The sequence below is a fragment of the Mustela nivalis genome (genome assembly GCF_964662115.1).
Source record: "Mustela nivalis genome assembly, chromosome: 11".
Classification (NCBI taxonomy): domain Eukaryota; kingdom Metazoa; phylum Chordata; class Mammalia; order Carnivora; family Mustelidae; genus Mustela; species Mustela nivalis.
The window spans coordinates 24,000,664-24,019,629 of NC_139030.1; the positions used below are offsets into that span (position 1 = coordinate 24,000,664).

At 39.8% G+C, this 18,966-nt stretch overlaps 1 protein-coding gene across 1 annotated transcript in view; it reads right to left on the reverse strand.

The window, feature by feature from the left end:
• NXPH2 (neurexophilin 2) overlaps positions 1-16,772 on the reverse strand; it is a 113,272-nt gene extending 96,500 nt beyond the window's left edge. Inside the window, exon 1 of the mRNA XM_082690253.1 lies at positions 16,066-16,772. Coding sequence (XP_082546379.1) covers positions 16,066-16,116 — 51 coding nt within the window. The 5' untranslated portion in view covers positions 16,117-16,772. The remainder of the gene's footprint in view (positions 1-16,065) is intronic.
• Positions 16,773-18,966: the final 2,194 nt, after the last annotated feature.

Genomic DNA, 18,966 nt, shown 5'->3' on the forward strand with positions numbered 1-18,966 from the left:
ACATTTCAGCAAATTTGAAATCCCCCAATTTTTCAATAAAAAGGAAACATATTCTAGCTCCTAAGAGTTGAATTTAATAGTTTTAAGCTACTTTTTAAAAATCTCAAAAACACTGAAGCAAATTTTCCATTCAAAAGTGCTACTCTTAGGACATCTGGGTGGCTCAGTCGGTTGGGCCACTGCCTTCAGCTCGGGTCACAATTCCAGAGTCCTGGGATCGAGTCCCACATTAGGCTCCTTGCTCGGCGGAGAGCCTGCTTCTCTCTCCGCCTCTGCCTGCCACTCTGCCTGATTATGCGCATGTGCACTTGCTCTCTCTCTCTCTCTCTCTCTCAATCTGAGACAAATAAATACGTAAATAAAATCTTTTAAAAAAAGTGCTACTCTCTAGTTCTGATGTGCATAATGTAATCTAGGTTTGTGATAAACTCTTGAAGACTGTAATCCCACTACATTTTAATTGTAACAAATACATACATCAAGTGTGATTTAGTTCACTTTTTTATTAGCCAACTATCATTGATGATCACCATTTTCATTTTTATTTGCTGTCTTTAAACTTCTTATTACCACATTTTAAAATATGGAAATTCAAAGGCTTTACTAAAACTCTCTGAGCAGCCCTAACAACTGGTAAGAGCTGTACTTGAGGCAAAATGAAGCATGTGAATTTCTACTAAGAGGGAAATCTTATCCAGGAGGGCAATATCAGAGGAATTACTTATCCATTTGCCTTATAAATGAAAATTTGTTAAATAGAGGTGGGTACCCTGGGCAGAGTGTCTGACAGAGCTGCACTCAAAAACAGTTTGAATTGAACTGACCTGAAGAAAACTGAACTGAAGGAAACTGAGATGGGGTTAAAAAAAAAAAAAAAGTGTTAAGAAATTAGGTCTATGCAACATGTTGATCCCTTCCCAATAGCGCAAAGATAGAGTATTTAATTGGCAGAGGCCAAAGAGGTCACGTGGCTCTGCTTCTCACAGCCAGGAATCTCCTACCATGGTGGGCCTCAGTCCCGGAGTGTCTGTCCTCCAGGACACATTGGTCAGTTTCTGGAGATATTCTTGGTTGTCACAGCTGGGAGAGTGTGCTACTGGCATCTAGTGGGTAGAGGCTAGGGATGCTGCTGAACATCCTACAATGCCCAGAGCAGCCCCGTTTTCACTACCCCAACCCTTCACTCAAGTACTTACTTGGCCCAAAATGTCAATAGTGCTGAGGTTGGGAAACCCTGCCCTATGGCAAGACCCAAGAGATGACCTCTGCTTACCCCTTTTTTCAAATCCTTTATTGAGGCATGATGGACATACAAAAAGCTATACATTTATCACATATACACTTGGAGATAAGTATTCACTCATGAAAATATCACCACAATCTATGCCATTAACATACCCATCACATCCCTGTTGTAAGCACACATTACCTCACATGCATGTCTTTACAACTGCTCCCTTTACGAAGAAGACCTCCCTTATTTTGAAATTCATAGTGATAATATTTGTCAAAAACACTACACAAAAAGAAGTGCACTCATACAATCACATTTGAAGGTCACAATCCCATCTCCTGATGTTACTATTAAATTTAGTATTCTAATCTGTTTATATGACAGGAAAAAATAAAAGCGCACTGTAAATAAATTCACATGAGAATTTTTGTTGGTTGTGCTATTTTTAATTCTTCTATTGTTTGGTAGCTTTTAACACTTGAATTCTATTTCTTTTTTTTTTTTTAAGATTTTATTTATTTATTTGACAGAGAGAGATCACAAGCAGGCAGAGAGGCAGGCAGAGAGAGAGGGGGAAGCAGACTCCCTGCTGAGCAGAGGGTCCGATGCGGGGCTCGATCCCAGGACCCTGGGATCATGACCTGAGCTGAAGGCAGCAGCTTAACCCACTGAGCCACCCAGGTGCCCCTTGAATTCTATTTCTTAATTTTTTTTTAACATTAGACAGCTCCTCTTAACTGCTTCCTATGAAAGATAAGGAAACTGGCATGCTTGCTTATCTTCACCTGTGTCTTCCATTTACCTCCAAATTTTTAAAATATTCTGTTACTTAAGTTCATTAATATTCATTGCAGTTACATTCCATTCTTAGACTATATTTCAATCATTCATGCTTTGTGTGTAAATCCATTCTAAATACTAAAAAACAGCATTTAGAGAACTGAAACGGTTGAAATGGAAATCCCTGTAGAGCCACAGTGTGACTGAACTAGAAAAGGAAATGGAACCCCATACCTTTCCAAGGTCAGAGGCTAATGGATCCTTTTCCAGTTTCCTTCACTTCTGACTCATATTCAGACACCACTATATCCCACATCATCCCCCCGTTCTATATTTCCACTTGCTTGGCTGAGGTATTTCTTTGAAAATTGTTCCATATGGAGTGAGTAGCAATTCCCCTGAGATCCTTGCATGCCCAAGTCATTTTTTATTTTCTCTGCTTTTTCTTTCTCCTTTTTCCTTCATACTTTATAGTTTTGCTATTGGTTCAATACCCCTTTCCTCTCAGAACGATGAAGGCATTATTCCTTTGCTTCCAACATCCAGTGTGGTTAATGAGATGTGTCTGTGTGTGTGTGGGGGGGGGCGTAATCTCGTTTCTCTGAAAACTCTCAGGATTTTCTATTTTCTCCTTCAAGTTCAGAAATTTCACCAGATTTTTTTTTTTCTTTTTAAATCAGCCCCTTCAACACTGTTTGTTGTTGTTGTTGTTTTGTTTTGTTTTGTTTTGTTTGTTTGTTTTTAAATTTTTTACTATGTTCCCTCCCCTCACAGTGCCTGTTTCTGGAGCATCTTACTGGATTTTCTGAATTTGTCTTCTGTGTCTCATCACTGTTAACTCCTATTTCCTATTTTGGTCTTTTAGTTCTGTTGTGGCTGACTTCCTCTTAAGAGTTCACCAGCATGGGTGCCTGGGTGGCTCAGTCATTAGGCGTCTGCCTTCAGCTCAGGTCATGATCGCAGGGCCCTGGGATAGAGTCCTGCATCAGGCACCCTGCTCAGCAGGGAGTCTGCTTCTCCCACTCCTACTCTCCCTGCTTATGTTCCCTCTCTCTCTCCATCAAACAAATAAGTAAATAAATAAAAAATCTTAAAAAAAAAAAAAAGAAAAAGTAAAAAGAGTTCACCAGCATAAACTTTAGCCCTGTTCTTTTCAATCTTCTCCTCAACTTCTAAATTTCATCTGTTATATGTTTCATTTCCAGGAATTCTTTTTCATTGAGTAATTGATCTTTCTTCATAGCAGTCTATTCTTATTTTCAGGATGTAATAACCTCTTGAGTTTCTGAGAATACTAATTAGGAATCCTTCAAATTGAAATCTATCCACTATATTATTTGTTTCCTGCAGGGTAGCTCCTCTTCTTCTTCCTCCTCCTCCTTTTTGTCAATGATTTCTCTTAAATGTCTGGTGATCTGTGGTTTTTTAAATCTATGAGTCAAAAAAAATCACACTAATCAAGATGAAGAGCTGTAGGAGTTTGGGTCTCCTCCTCTGATAGAGTTCTTCCTTTAGCAGGAGTTCTGATCACAAGCTCTCTCTAATGGGAACACGGAGTGTTGATTCCTTAGGATGTGTAGAACTGTTGGTCTAAGCAGCCCAACTTTTTCAAGTCTACCAGACGCTCTTAACCTGAACATGACATCCTAAATGAAGCAAAAGAAGGACTGGAGGAAAAAAAAAAAAAGTTGGCATTTATTCATCCTCTTGTCTAAATGATACTTTCTTGATACCCAGATCCTGGATTCTGCTCTAGACATGCCTGGTTCTCCAAATTTTCCCGTGAGTTGCCCTGTTCTCATGAATTTCTTCTCTGCTTAAGTTTGTCAGAGTCAGCTTCTGTTGCTTGCATTCCAAGAAGCTAAGATGTTGCCGATGGAAAGGAACGCTGATCTTTTTTAAGCTAATACTAGGTACTAGGCATTTTACATTTTTTAGACAATCATCACAACTTTATGAAATAGCTATAATTGACATTATTTTATGAAGAAACTGACATTGAGTAGACGTATTGGCTTGTCCAAGATGCCAAAGAAAGCACTGAATCCAAATCATTCTGTCATCAAAACCTAAGCTTTCCCTCTACTCTAAAGGATCCATAGAATATTAAGGATGCAGACCTGGCTGCAGTTTGTAGCATGTGATGAATATTGAACAAGAGATTAAAGGCTAGAAACCCAGGCCAAAAAAACTTAGATACCACATGTTAGGAAAACGGGAATCACAATCTCATTCTTAAAAGTAGAATGACAGGGACACCTGGGTGGGTCAGTTGGTTAAGTGTCTGCCTTTGGCTAGGATCATGATTCCAGGGTCCTGGGATCAAGCCCCAATGTTGGACCCCCTCTTCAGCAAGGAGTCTGCTTCTCCCTCTCCCTCTGGCCCCTGCTCATGTGCTCTCTCTCTCTCTCACTCACTCTGTCTCTCAAATAAATAAAATCTTAAAAAAAAAAAAAAAGTTGAGTGATACAGTAAATTCAAAGAGGATTTAAGAAAGCTGATTCTATGGCATGTGGAGTGAATTTAGAAGGCTTGTTTTGGAATAAAGTAGACCAGCTAGAAGCTGCTGTAGTGATGAAATGGCACCAGGTGGAGAGGAAGAGACAGTTTACAGAAGGATTTGGAAGGAAATTTCGTAGGATTTTGTGACTGAATGGATATTGTAGGGGATGAAGAAAAATGAGCCAAAAACGACTAAAAGATTTCCAGTTGCAATGGGGAAAGCTGAGTGAATGTATTTACCTTGCCTCCCTCCCAGATTTCCCATGACATGAACTAGGAATGCAAAAACAAGAATGAATGCATAGTGGTGCTAGAAAGAGAAAAGGAGGCCAAGAGTCCACAAGATGTGAGAGCCTCGAGAGGAAGAAGAGTGGATCAGAATGATGCAAAAGCCAGATGTGCTGAATAGCCCGTACTCAAAGACAAAGGAGAACAACACCTGAGCAGTAAACTGGGGTTTACTCCCAACCACCCCTCCCCATCGCTCCCACCCACGAATACCCTCTTCCCACCACCAAGCTCAGCCCAGGGGGAGCTGGGAGCTCACACAGGTACCAGGGCTGTTCCTAGAAGGCTGCAATGTCTGTCCAGTGAGCAGAAAGAGGGCTGAGGCTCTAGATGCTCACCCTTTAACGTGAGGCTTCATTCATCTTGGACAGCTTACAGAATTAACTCTGGAATCTGCCACAGAAAGTTTCTAGTTACAGCCATAGATCTACAAAAAGAATGAAGGCCGTCCCCCAGCAACGGCTGTTCCGAAACACACAAACTTGGTTGGGGCAGGGGGATCGGGGGGATTTGGTGTAAATTCACAGATATGAAGTTAATTTTTAAAAATTAAAGTAATAGCGTATATGATATTATGCTAAATAAATTTGAAGATGTGCAAAGATGCATACTTTTCTTTTAAAATTAACAAAAGGAACTCAATAAAGTTTTTAAGAAAAAAAATCTGAGGGGATAAGTAGTCATAATGGCAATTAAATGTTTCCAATAGATCTCTCCTGAAACAAAAAGCCTCAAGTGGATTAAAATGATTCCCAACAACTTCCAAGGCAGAAGCAATTCTCATCTTAATTTCTCCCAGAACTAAGGAAAAAAAATAGAAGTCTTTCTAATTATGATCTTAGAATAATCCTGATGTAAAACCAATTTTGTTGTATTTTTCTTATGTATTATTATCAATGTTCCTAAATAAAATACTAAGAAGATAAAAACACATGTACCAGTATATTAAAATATAGATCATTTAACTTGGTTTAAACAGCTTAATATTGGGAAAATTTTAGGAAAAATATTGGGAAAATTATGTTATATAAATAAGAAAAATATAGAGGTTAGCATTTTAAAAATATATGATCATTTTGAAGGATGCTAAAAACATATTTGAAATCGACCTCTGAGATCAACAATTTTTTTTAATGTAAAATATAAAAGTATATTCTTAACTTGATAAATTACCAGAAGCTAAAAGTAAACATATTGAGTGAAGTGTTCACTGACGCTGGAAATACAAGAACTCTGTCTTTCCCAGTGTTAGTCAACAGTATTCTAAAGGTTTTACTCAGTACACTAGGAGAATAGATTTTAACTCAAGAGGCATCAATGTTTACTAAAGAGACAAATGTAAGATTATTTATAGGTAATAAAATTATCTATATGTAAAATCCAGGAAAATCGAATTAAAGGATTATTAAAAAGAATCTAGTTCAGAAATAGAACTCATACAAACATAAATACACTAAAATAAATATCTTTCCTTCTATGCCAGCAAAAAATAATTTTAAAATGTCAGGCATAGAAACAGTATCCACAACAACCCCATAATGTATGAAATATCCAAGGAGTAATAAAATAAACAACAAGGGCACCTGGGTAGCTCAGTCCTTAAGCGTCTCCCTTCAGCTCAGGTCATGATCCCCGAGCCCTGGGATCAGGTCCCACATTGGGCTCCCTGTTCAGTGAGAGCCAGCTTCTCCCTCTCCCCCTCCCCCTCCCCCTGCTTGTGTTCCCTCTCTCCATGTGTCTCTCTCTGTCAGATACATAAATAAAATCTTTAAAAATATATATATAAATAAAATAAAATAAACAACAATTGTGCAAGAGCAATATAAAAGACATATAAATTTAAAGCTGTAGAAAAAAAGAATGGAAAAATTAAGAAAATTAATAAGAATAAGAAATACAATGGTTAAATATGAAAACACACTTCACCTTCACTATGAACAATGAAGTTCTTTCCTCTAATAGATTGGAAAAGTTAAAAAAAAGAGAAAACACTATCCAGATAGGAACGCACATGTGCCAATACACTGTGTGTGGTACTCTATTTTGGTATTGTTAGGGGACAATTAGGGGACAATTTATATTTATCAAAAATCATATTGTACATTCCCAGCATTGAACCAGAATTTTCAACTCTAGGAATTCATTTGACATATTTACAAGTATATACAAAAACTTCAAAACAGTTAAAATATTAATAAGGGATTGATCAAATACATTAATGGTATGTCAATGCTATGAAATACTATGAATCCTCAAAAATATAAGCTGTTCTATATTATATAAAAATGGCCATAATATATATTCTATAACAAAAATGTTATAGCACATTATGTTGTGTTGATATAATTATGATAAAAGCATACATATCCATAATTTCTGGAAAAATACACAATTATTCATAGTGATTATCTCTTACTGTGAGATGGCAGAAAGGAATGAGAATACCTATTTTAAAAGTTTCTGAATATTTAAAAAAAAAATTTAAACAGAAATCTTAGGTCGGTTTCCCCAGAAGCAGACCCTGAGCCAGTGTTTGAATGCGAGTGATTTCTAATGAAGAGGTTCCAGGGAAGTCTGGTAAGAGCGTGGAGCTGCAGGTCAGAGAGTGGAAGGAAGCCATGGAAATGTATGATGTCAGGCAAAATCCACTTGAGGTAGATTCAACCTGCTGCCTTAAAGGAAACTCTGGAATATTCCGCCAAGTCTCCAAGCAAGACAACCCTGGCACCTGTGAGTCATTTGTTAAAAGCTGGCTGAAGGGGTAGGGAAGAGAACAGAAGGACATTCTGACTCTGAGTGCTTCCTGGCAAGGTGCATCCAACACCAGCACCTGGGGGTACTTCTTTGCAGATTTACCGTTGCTCAGAGTTAGAATGGAAATCAAAAAGTGGAGGGGAGGGGGTTGTGCATAGAAATGTTAAAAAGAGATCCAAAGAGATCAGGATGGAGAGTCAATAATATACTACCTTTACAAATGTAAGAAAGGGAAGAGAAAACAAGAGGAAGTTTGCTACTGCTAAAGAACAATCATATACGGATGCTCCCAAGTTCTGCACAAGGGTAAGTACCTACTGTGTAGCCCGGCCCCATCCTCCAGGCTCCTTCTCACATTGCGACCTTCTCCTTAGACACCTGGGATTAAGTGGCCCTTAACAGAAATTAAGACCGTTTGCTCTCTTCCTGTTCATCTTTTTCATCTCAAGTGGTGCAGGTTGAGATCTTGAGAAATTAGAGGAACTCTTAGATCCTCGGTTGATCATAGCTGGAGCTACATTTACTGGCCAAAGTACTTGGCAAACTGGACTCTGGGAGATTAAATTCTAAATGGAACTGCTGACCAAAGGACATGATCCAAGAACCTGTTTGTTGTGTTTACCTTCTTTGACTTTATGACAAACTTGTTTAAAACTTTCCTAAAATGAATGAGTTGAGGTTTCTACCTCAGCATGGACACTGAACAGAGTGAGGCGTTCTGGAGGTCAAAGTCAGATCTCATGACCTTCTGCTGTGAGTGGATACTGCCCTGACCTTTTAGCTGAACTATCTTTTTCTGGTCTACAGCCCATTTCTGAAACCTTCAACGCTTTTGTTTCTTCATCTGCAAAGTGGATGCACTAAAGTCATTACTGTTCTGCTTACCTTTCACAGCTGATGCGAAGATAAAACACAGGATCACATATGGGAAAAGAATCTAGTAAACCATGTAGCGCTTTATACCGAGTCACTTGTCTCCACAGTCTGAACACAAAGATACCAGACATTAAAAAGGGGGAGGTTGTGACTTGAAGATCTGAACCCATGAATATTAGAAGGCACTTGTTCAGGAAAGATGTGACTTTGAACATGGTGAGTGGGTGTGAGTTGGTAATAAAACATCCAAGTCAAAATGAACAGGGAGCTATGGAGATATGGTCTTGGAGTCTGAAGAGCAGGTCAGGGACCGAGGTGCAAATTTGGGAGTCATCGACATGGGATTAACAGGTGAATTCACAGTTATGGAAAACACACGTTTGAAAACTTCACCTCCCTTTCTTTTTTACTGATCCCAATTGTCTTCTGTTTGGGTTATTAAAAGTAAGACTTTGTTAATAAAAATGATTGTTATCACTACTGCAAAAGGTTAAATAGTTCTTTAGAGTCCCTATTCTCTTATTGTATACATTATCCATTCAAAATGTCATGAGATTGTCATACTCAATCGAACACTTTCAGTAGTTAAGTCTGTACACATAAACGAGGGGTAGAATTCTGGAATGGGAATAACATGGACTTTATATAAATTAAACATGCGGTCTCCCTCTGCAAATAATCTAGACTATTTCTTAAGTTACTATTGTGAATGAATAAATATACATCTATGTAACTTAAGGTAAAACTGATAAGGTTTTTATATTGTCAGTATTATACTACAATGCTTGAAAGTCATAATCTTGCATATTCTTACATGAAGAGAATTAAACAAGTGTTTTTATGACCATAAACTTACCTTATCTGGCCCAAACAGTAATATCACAATGTCAGGGTTCTTTTTTCTTTTTTATTTGACAGAGAGAGATCACAAGTAGGCAGAGAGGCAGGTAGAGAGAAAGGGGGAAGCAGGCTCCCTGCTGAGCAGAGAGCCCAATGCAGGGCTTGATGGATCCCAGAACCCCAAGGTCATGACCTCAGCCAAAGGCAGAGGCTTAACCCACTGAGCCACCCAGGTGCCCCGTCAGGGTTCATTTTTAAAGACATTTACATTGTTTAATATGTAATTGGAGTGAACCCCAGGACTAGTAGGTCTGTTTCAGATGGCTCGTTTCCTAATGTTAAGACCACGAACATTTTCTCCACCTTTGATAGGGTCTCACATGCCAGTTCTTTGTTGGTTTTCTTTTAAAATTTCCATACCATTTACATCTAAATTCCTGAAAACTTTTTAGTTAGTTAAAACTATTTCTGATTTAAATAGGCTGGATTCTACTGAGGTGTACAAAAGTCACATGATCATTTTCTGGTTGAAGTACAGTATTACAGCGTTACGTTGTTTATCTTAATTATTAGAATTTAACTCAGCATCAATTTACTTTTATTTAAATTAAAGCAATAACAGGATTTTCGTAGTTTACAATTTAAAAATAGTATATATGGGGAAAAAAGCCTGAATACACCATTTTAATTTAAATTTTATTGATTTTGTGATTATATGGGTTAAATAAATGTTCATCAATTCCCTTTGCCTACTTTCACTAATTTTCTCTTCCCATAAACAGTGATAACATTAATCAATCTTGCAGTGTTTTAAATCTACTTCTAAATACACATATCATTTGTGATGTGGCTACACAGCATAAACTCCATGTAAAACTTATCTTTAAAACAATTATGTTTGTGTTAAGACATACTTTAAATTTTACAGTAATTAAAGATGTAATTCATAAAAAGAAAAATCCAGAAACACTGTTACCATATGATAAAAAGGAAAGTGATGCAAGAAAGCACTTTTCATCCACTTTATCATTAATGACTTCATTTATAGATGAAGGGTTGAGGTTGTTAAGGGACTTGCACAAGACACATACACACAAATGTGTGGGCAACATCCACACACTCACACTCTCAGAGCAGTCCTACTCTGCTTACTGGTACATCCCCAATGTCTCCTGTCGTCTTGGTGTGGTTGTCTGGGTCAAAACAGCCAGTCAGTCAATATTTGTTGAGTGTGCAATTTATTTAAAAATGGAACATTGTCGGGGCGCCTGGGTGGCTCAGTGGGTTAAGCCGCTGCCTTCGGCTCAGCTCATGATCTCGGGGTCCTGGGATCGAGTCCCGCATCGGGATCTCTGCTCAGCAGGGAGCCTGCTTCCTCCTCTCTCTCTCTCTCTGCCTGCCTCTCTGCCTACTTTGTGATCTCTCTCTGTCAAATAAATAAATAAATAATCTTTAAAAAAAAAAAAGGAACATTGTTCATTCCAATACACAAATGGAGACATTTAAAATGCCCCTCTTGATCTTATAGTTTTATTGGGAGAACAGAACATGATAAACTGTATGGAAGAAACTTGAAAATAGTAAGTACGTGCACCTTTAAGACAGCATTATTATTGTAATTTAAGTATACAAAACTTCCCTTGTCCCTTATCGTACGTCCATAAATCAAGGACAGACAAAATTAATAAGAACGGCAAGTTTAAAGACATTATTTTAACTTCTTAAATGATCTGACAAAGAAAAAAGGAAAATACGATTTGTAGCTTTTGGGTTTAGATAATGACATTTTAATTTTTAATGGTCATTCTACAAAGAAACAGAATCCCTTATTATATACTGATCTTATAGCACAATGAACCAAACAGTTGTTTGAAGGCTTTTATCTAGATTTTCATAAATTAAAAATAACCTAAAATGAACTTTTTCAATCATATCTTGGAATTCCTTCTATAATATGAAAATCTATGCTGTAAATTGTTTTAAATCCTTTTTTTTAATGGAACAGGGTTTTGAAATAAGGAATGGAGTTGTATTAACACCATTGGTCATTTCAAAAATAATTTTTGAAAAATCAAGTAGATTGTTAGCAAGTAAAAACTCATAAAAATAATCATTAGAGCATCTGATTTTGGCACGGTAAAAAACACTTATGATGAAATAGTGTTTCAAAGTCTTACAACAGTGCAATAAATGGGCTAATTGGGAAAGGATTATTTAAAATAATTTAAACATTATAATGTCTATGCCAGACTAATACAGAAATTAGTTTGTTAAATCATGGTCTTCCGTACTGTACGAATACTGCGAGAGTAACCTCACATGGATGAGTGCTCAAGATCATTTGGACCAATTTTTTAAAGCAGCTTTAAAATAATTGACTCCCAGATCAAGATATTAAATGCCAACTTCTTACCAGCAATAATGCTTATGGCTAAGATAGAAATGAGATTCTCTACAGAAACGCTGACACAGCCCTAACTGTAGGCACTTGAGTGTGCAGCTGTAATTCTTTTTTCAAATCTTACCCAGCAATGCTTCAGGTAAAGGAGTCCACAGAATATGTAAACAGTAAGAGACAGTCAGAGCTTTTACAAAATCACAAACCTGTGACACATTTATATTCACCTTTGATTGCTACTACCAAATGTCTAAATCATTCAAAGTGTATTGATTAGCTCTTTAACAGGTAAAAGGTGAACAACATATTATAAAATCAACATTTCTTAATTCATTCGATTTGCAAGAGCTACACATTTTAAGCTGACAATGTAAAACCTCTAAAAGGTTTTCCAAAAAGCCTTCTGCCTTATTGAGCATTTTGATCATTAATCAAAAACAATACAAAAAGAATCTTAAAGAAAAACAAACAACAACGAAGATTAAGAAAGCTTTTCTTTTTCATTTGGAAATCTATTAAGCTATAAAATAAGTTCCCAAGAGGAGTCAATCTCCTATGTGGAAGGCATTTAAAACTGAACCAGATAACATAAATCTCAGAATAGGCCAAGGGAACACAACATGCACGGAGAGATGAATGGCGAGAATAGAGGACTTAGCTGTCTAATCCTAATTCTCATTTTTAAGAACGTCTAAGATAATGGTGTTTTTAATGAGGAATTAATTGTAATGTCCCGTCAACTCTTAAGTCGTAGCCATGATATTGCAGTATTTTTACGGCTGTGCGTTATCATCATCTCGCCAAGAGACTATTGATCCTACACTAGAAAATACTGTTTTGATGTTTATTGATCAGAACTGTATGAGGGAAATTACGATTTTTGAACGGAAGACAGTCATGAGTTACCACTTTTTGTAAATACGAAGCTGAGAATAATATATGTTATGAATATCATAGTAAACAAATCCTAAAATTACTAATTTATTAAAAGATAAACAAAGGAAGTTCATGTGGGAAGATACTACACAATGAGGATAAACTTAAAATTGTAACACCTTTCCTCACAAGGGTTCTGATTTTATAGAATTCTAAAAATTCGCTATCTTACATCACTTCTAATTTATATTTTACTTTATAAAATCATTGTAACACAGAAAAACAAGATGAAATGTATGACAAACTTATTTTAAAAATCATCACTGAATTTTAACTTAAACTCAAGCTAATAATCTATTTAAATTCAAATTTAATCTTTTACAATCTGCATTTTACTTAAAGGCAAAAATCACACTTATTATGAGTCCTAAATTATCATGTAAATCTGTAAGAAGTTGTCATCTGGAGAAGTCTTTACTTTGCATCATGTCAGGAAATAACCCTCATTATATTATAATATTAATTTCAAATGCTAATTTTCTCATCATTAGATGGCAGAAAAGAAATAATGTGTTGTTAATACAATAATAAAGAATGGTTGCTGAATAAGGATTTCAGAAAAAATAATACATTCAGGATTGATATTTAAATTTTGCAACTGCCTAGCAATCCTATTAATTAGGTGAGCAATCTATCTGTTAAAACACTGGACGCAGGAAGGAGAACTGGACAAGGGCATCTAACACGCACGTACTTCATAGGCTACCTGCAATATTTACCAATTCATCCGACTGTTTTCTTACAAATTTTAAGTATTACAAAAACAAGTAAAAACATTCTAGTTATTGTACCAGTATCATGTGGTTATTTGGACCCATTGACTTATTTGGACCCAATTCCATGTGACTGTTTTCGATGAAACAGACCATTTTCTTAAAATTCCATTTCAAAATCCCCAAATGAATCCACTACTGGTTTAAAATACTTAGCGTGTTTTAAAAAGTACATTCTTCAGGTTGCCCAGGTGGTTGAAAAAATGAAATTTAATTCCAGCAATAATCCAACCTTGCCCCCACTTCTGCACTCCCCCCATGGCAGATCTACTAAATACAACTATGTCTAGTTCCTAGAAATTTAAAAGTCCAGTTTTCACATCTAGAAAACACTTTATCCACTTGCTGTTGGGACTGAGCAAGTAAGTCCAATATCAGCTTGGAAAAGGTAGAATAAAACTGTGAGTCATCCAAAGGGTCCAGTTATGACCTGCCCTCCTTGATACCTGCCAGGGTGGGGTACATGGTGGGCCTGGGGAAGGTTTCATTTAGGTTTACCTTCCTCAGTCACTCTGTTTTCAGCTCACATCCTAACCCCCTTGTGTTGTGTGGCTGGAAACAGCTCTAAGAATGTGGAGAATGTAAACAGCCTTTTATTGTCCAAAAGGATGGCAGAGTAAGGAATGTGTGCTTATCACACAGCTGCAGCTCACACCTCACTTACCATGATAAAGTGCTCCAGGAAAAAAACATTACAACCCAAGCACAATCCAAAAACGGATTAGAATTTGACATAAGCTTCCTTAAAAATGAATCAATCAATCCATGCTGTAATATTAGAATCTAGCTCTTAAGGAGGGTATATAATCCCTTCAAGATGTATTTCCTATTTCTTATTGACTCTGGTGGTGTGAAAAAAAAAATGTAACATTTCCAATACGGTGGCTGATGGGAGAACTTTTTCCCATCATATGCCCAAATATATTTCCTTATCTTTAAGAGTCTTACACAGTGGAACAGATACACAGTTCATGATCACTGAATGCAAAATTAAATTAACGAAGAGATTCATGAAGATATCCTGGAAATCTTACTTAAGAACCTGATTTCTCTAGGCCTTTGGAGTTTTATTTATATACACCATACAAATGCTGCTGGTTAGACCATCTTTTATTGGAATCCAGCTTAAACATTTTAAAAAAGCAAGTGATACTAAAGTCTAATGTGGCATATATGTTGCATGCACAATGCCTTAGATGCAAAATTTATTTTAATATGCAATACTGTATATAGGCAGGATGTGATGGTTCCATGAAGGACATTTGGAAACATCACTGCATTTTCCTCTTGGTGTCACTGAAGAATTTCTTACCCAATGCTGTGCAAGTAAAGCTAATCTCTGTTGTAACCAGAATGGACAGCCTTTCCTTATCCTCTCCCCTTCACTAAGACCTTTTAGAATCCCTTCCATCCTCAAAATTTGCAAGTACTTCGGCATCTACAGTATCACACATCTCACAGAGAAACTTTCTTAAGTTAGTTATCTTTCCCTCTAAAAGGAAATAATAGAAGAGAAAGAGAAAAGAGAAAGAGAAGAGAAGAGAGGAGAGATGAATCATTCTCTGAGAGCTTGGTTTCCTTAACCTTGTTTTAACAGCCCAGAGCTAACTGAGCAAAATCTTAAGTGTAAGGACCAAAGAAACCGTGGAACCTGGAGAAAACCCTTAACAGCGCTGTATCAAGGTTAAGTGCCTAGAGAACAATTGAAATCCACAGGCGAAAGCAGTCCCTTTCTCTATTTCACTTTAAAAGTTGTCTTCTGGAAGGTTTTACTTGGGATCTTAAGTATAATTAACTAACAGTATATATATATATATATATATATATATATATATATATATATATATATATATATATATATTATGGAGGCATATTTCGGAAGGAGGAGAGCGCGGCGCCACGCGGGAAAACCAGGGAGAGAAGATAGTTAAAGGACTAACATCACCTAACACCAACAGTTCTCGCCGGAGAACCCTGAACCACCCTCTAACGGCCTTCATATTCCTCAGAGCCCCCTCAGACAGACGAGGTGGGAGAGGTCTTTGGCAGCAAACTGCTTAAGAGATTCCCGAGAGGGGGCTCCAGCGTGGAGTTGGGCGTGAAAGTTATATCCCGCAACCCCACCGGCGCAAAACCCCATCCCAGTCCCCTGCGCCAGACGGAAAACGAAGACAAATCCAATCTCCCCCCGATTCCCAAATCTGTCTTTTGCCTAAGTTTCCCCTAGCAAGGAGCTACTGACTGACACTGAGAACAAGGATGCACGATGCCCGGTTTGAAAGGAGTGTCTGCAGGCATCCGGGCAAAATACCATGTGAAACACAAAAACCACCAAGCCCCTCAAACTCTGGCCTGGAGGCAAATCTTGCGGATCATCCTCATCGTACCCCTCTACTCTCAACCCCTCTCGCATATTCTTCCCCGGTCACTTTCTGCCTACTTTACCCTAGCCCTCAAGTCCCAATCCTTGCTAAACCCTCCAACCGCCTCAAGGTCCCCCCGTTAAATTCCGCGATTCTTCCCCTCCAACCCCTAAAGCAACCCCAAACTCCTTCCACCCCGCGTACTCCCAGACCCGAGGTCCCGTGCAACCTCAGTCTCCGCTTCTGAGTCGGCCACGGACGCGGTTTTCCCGCCGAAACGCTTCCCCCGCGCGCTAGGCGCGCGGCGGGCCGGACACTCACCAGCTGCAGCAAGCCGGGGACCACGACGAAGGGCAGCGGCCGCAGGCGCATGGTGCCGGCTGGCGCGGCGTCTCACGAGCTGCGCGCCCTCGCCTGCCTCTCGCGCATCTCCACTTCGAGGGGCAGGACTGAGGACGCCAGGGACACCGCGCGGCGCTTTCCTCCCGGAATCCGAGCGCAGCGCCGCGCCGCGCGGACCCGGTGCGCGGGCGGGGAAGAGGGAGGGCGGGCTGGCGGGAGGTGCTTCTGGGGCCCCCCGCGCGCCCCTCCTTGTTGGGGGCCTGGAAAAGAGCGCGCTGTGCCGCTCGAGACCCGCACGCTGAGCGGGGCTTCAGGGGCGCCCGAGGCTCCGGCGTTCCGGAGTCGGGGTGAGCGCGGGGGACGCCCGCGGGCTGGAGGCAGTGACTCGGGCGCTTTGGTGCCGGGTTCCCGCTCCAGGCTGCTCTAGTGATCCGGACCCGCGGTGCGGCTGCCCGACAGAGCTCAGCGCTCCCTGGAGTCGGAGGAAGGCCCGGAGCCTTCTCTGTCCCCGTCCCCGCCCAGCGGAGAGCCGGTCCGGTGACTCGGCTGGGCCAGCCGCCCTACCCACTGACCCGCTCCCGTTTTACTGGGGAGGTAAGGGCGGGGAGGAGTCTCCCTACAAGGATGCAAGGAAAAGGGCTCCGGGAGAACACACAAGGAGTTTGGAGGGAAGGCAGCAGGGGTCTGGGCGGGGCGTGGGGGGCAGCGAACAAGAAAGGCTGCTGTGGGGAGGTGGAGGTGGAGCCCGGGACGCCCCGGGAGAGCGCCCCACTTCACCTCCGCGCCTAGCTCCAGAGCCTCAAGCGAGGAGTGCAAAGTGTGGCTGGTGTGGCTGAAGGGATTTCTGGAAGTGCGAAATAGTGGGAACCGAGAGGCACCTGGAGGAGAGGGGTAGTGGCAGAACCGTGAGAAACCGAGCTAGGTGTGCGGTGCGGGCTCGACTGGGTTTAAAGATGGTATAGACAGCTGGGTGGCCGGGAGACCGACAGAGCTGGGCCACACAAACCTTCCGCCAGGACGCGGGAAAGAATGGAGAAGACCCGGCAGCAGCTTTACACTCGAGAATCTTGGAGAGGGGTGTCTTTGAGCCACGGAGAGGCTGCAAACTTGCAGCCAGTGAGCCTCACCCCCATGTTAACCACATGGCATTGGAGAGATCCTTAACCTTCAGCTACCTCTGTGCTGGACATTCCAGGAGAAAAGTCAACTGGCAGTGGGCCTCAGACTCCTCCACTGTTTATGGTGGATGAGAATTTAACCATCCCTCATCAACCCTTTTATTGAGCAGGTGGGAAATTTAAGATCCAGAGAGAATAAAACTACTTTTCCAGGGATGAGTCTCGAAGCAGCTGCTTCAAAAAGAATGAGCAAAATAAGGTTATTTCCTGCTTCCAGAAACGCAAAACTCTTACTTATGGAAGAAAAACATGTTGAGGCAAGGGAGAAGAACTGCAATTGGTTTCCAGTCTTCAAAAAATAAAACAACAAAAATGAAGTTTGGGCTGAAATGTTAGGGGAAATTCCTAGGGGAATTTTAGGAAAACCTTTCTTCTCCGCTTACAACCCACCTCCCATCCTAAAATAGAAATGAAAAGGGAGTCTAAAAGTCTTTGAATGGTCCAGGACCGCGCTTGAAGCAGGGGGGTCTTGCAGGTAGGTTCCAAGAATAGTAGGATTACCTTGGGTGCGGCAAGATCCCACCTTTTCACTGGGTGTGCCAAGATTATACAGGCGAAGAGAGAGAGTATTCTGGGATCCCAGTGTGACTTTAAAAGCATGTTGTTTCTGAGGCTACAGGTGGGGTATCTCTCTAACATAACTCCATTCTGTGTATGGAGAGAGGAAGGTAAAGGAGGGCCATGTGTTCTTCTTAACCCCTTGCCAAGTCTGACTGGGAGTTCCAGAACCCAGTAGCAAAGGATGCACCAGCTCTGTCCCACTTCTTCTTGTCCTCAGACTCTTACTATTCCATGCAACTGCCTCTTAGACACAATCATTATTTACATATCTAAATCTATAACTCACCTCTTATAGCTAGCCCTCAGGTCCATAAAAATTCTCTCTTCACGAAGGCTTAGAGGCTGCTTCTAGAAAGCTTTTCTATCCTAAAAGCATAAATAAGATCATTTCAAAAATTGGAAGAGATCTCTATGGGTTGATCCTTTTGTCCAACTTTAGGTCCCTGTGTAAGGCTGCATGCTATTTATAGACAGTCTTTGGGAAACAAAAAGGACTAAATGGGGAAGGGTTTGGCAGACATAGAGGAACCCCTTTTTAGAGACATGCTGCTAGAAGAGGAAGGGGAGGGCAAAGGACTTTGCAAGATTTAGATTCATTTAGACTTGGTGTCTGAGCCTCAGCTGACTCATCTATAAAACCAGAAGGTGGGCTCCCTTCCTGACTTAGTAGTTTCTAATTTTGTTATCCTTAACTCTCTAAATGATGAGTGGTTGACTTAACACTCAACTGAAAGAAATAATTAAGCGATTTAATTACTGTAATACTTAACTTTTTAAGGTGGTTCATATTTCTTGGGACATTTCTATACCTTTGTGGACACACCATTTAAAGGGACCTAAACTTGGAATGTGTCTGAGTAGTACAAAGTATACTCACCAAGGAATACGCTGAAAGGTGTCGAATTCCATGCTAAAAGCTAAGGGACGTGAGTGAACTTTTGTATTCCATTGATTGATTAAGGTCTGGTATTACTGTGTTGTTTCTTTTTTTAATAAGGTGACTACTGATAATTTATTGTATTCCGCTGTGCATACTATGGGAAAGTAGGAGAAAGGAAGGAAGGAAAGAAGGAAGGAAAAGAAGGTAGAAAGGACAGAAGAAAGGAGAAGAAACAGGCAGAAAGTAGCATTTAATGTGTTG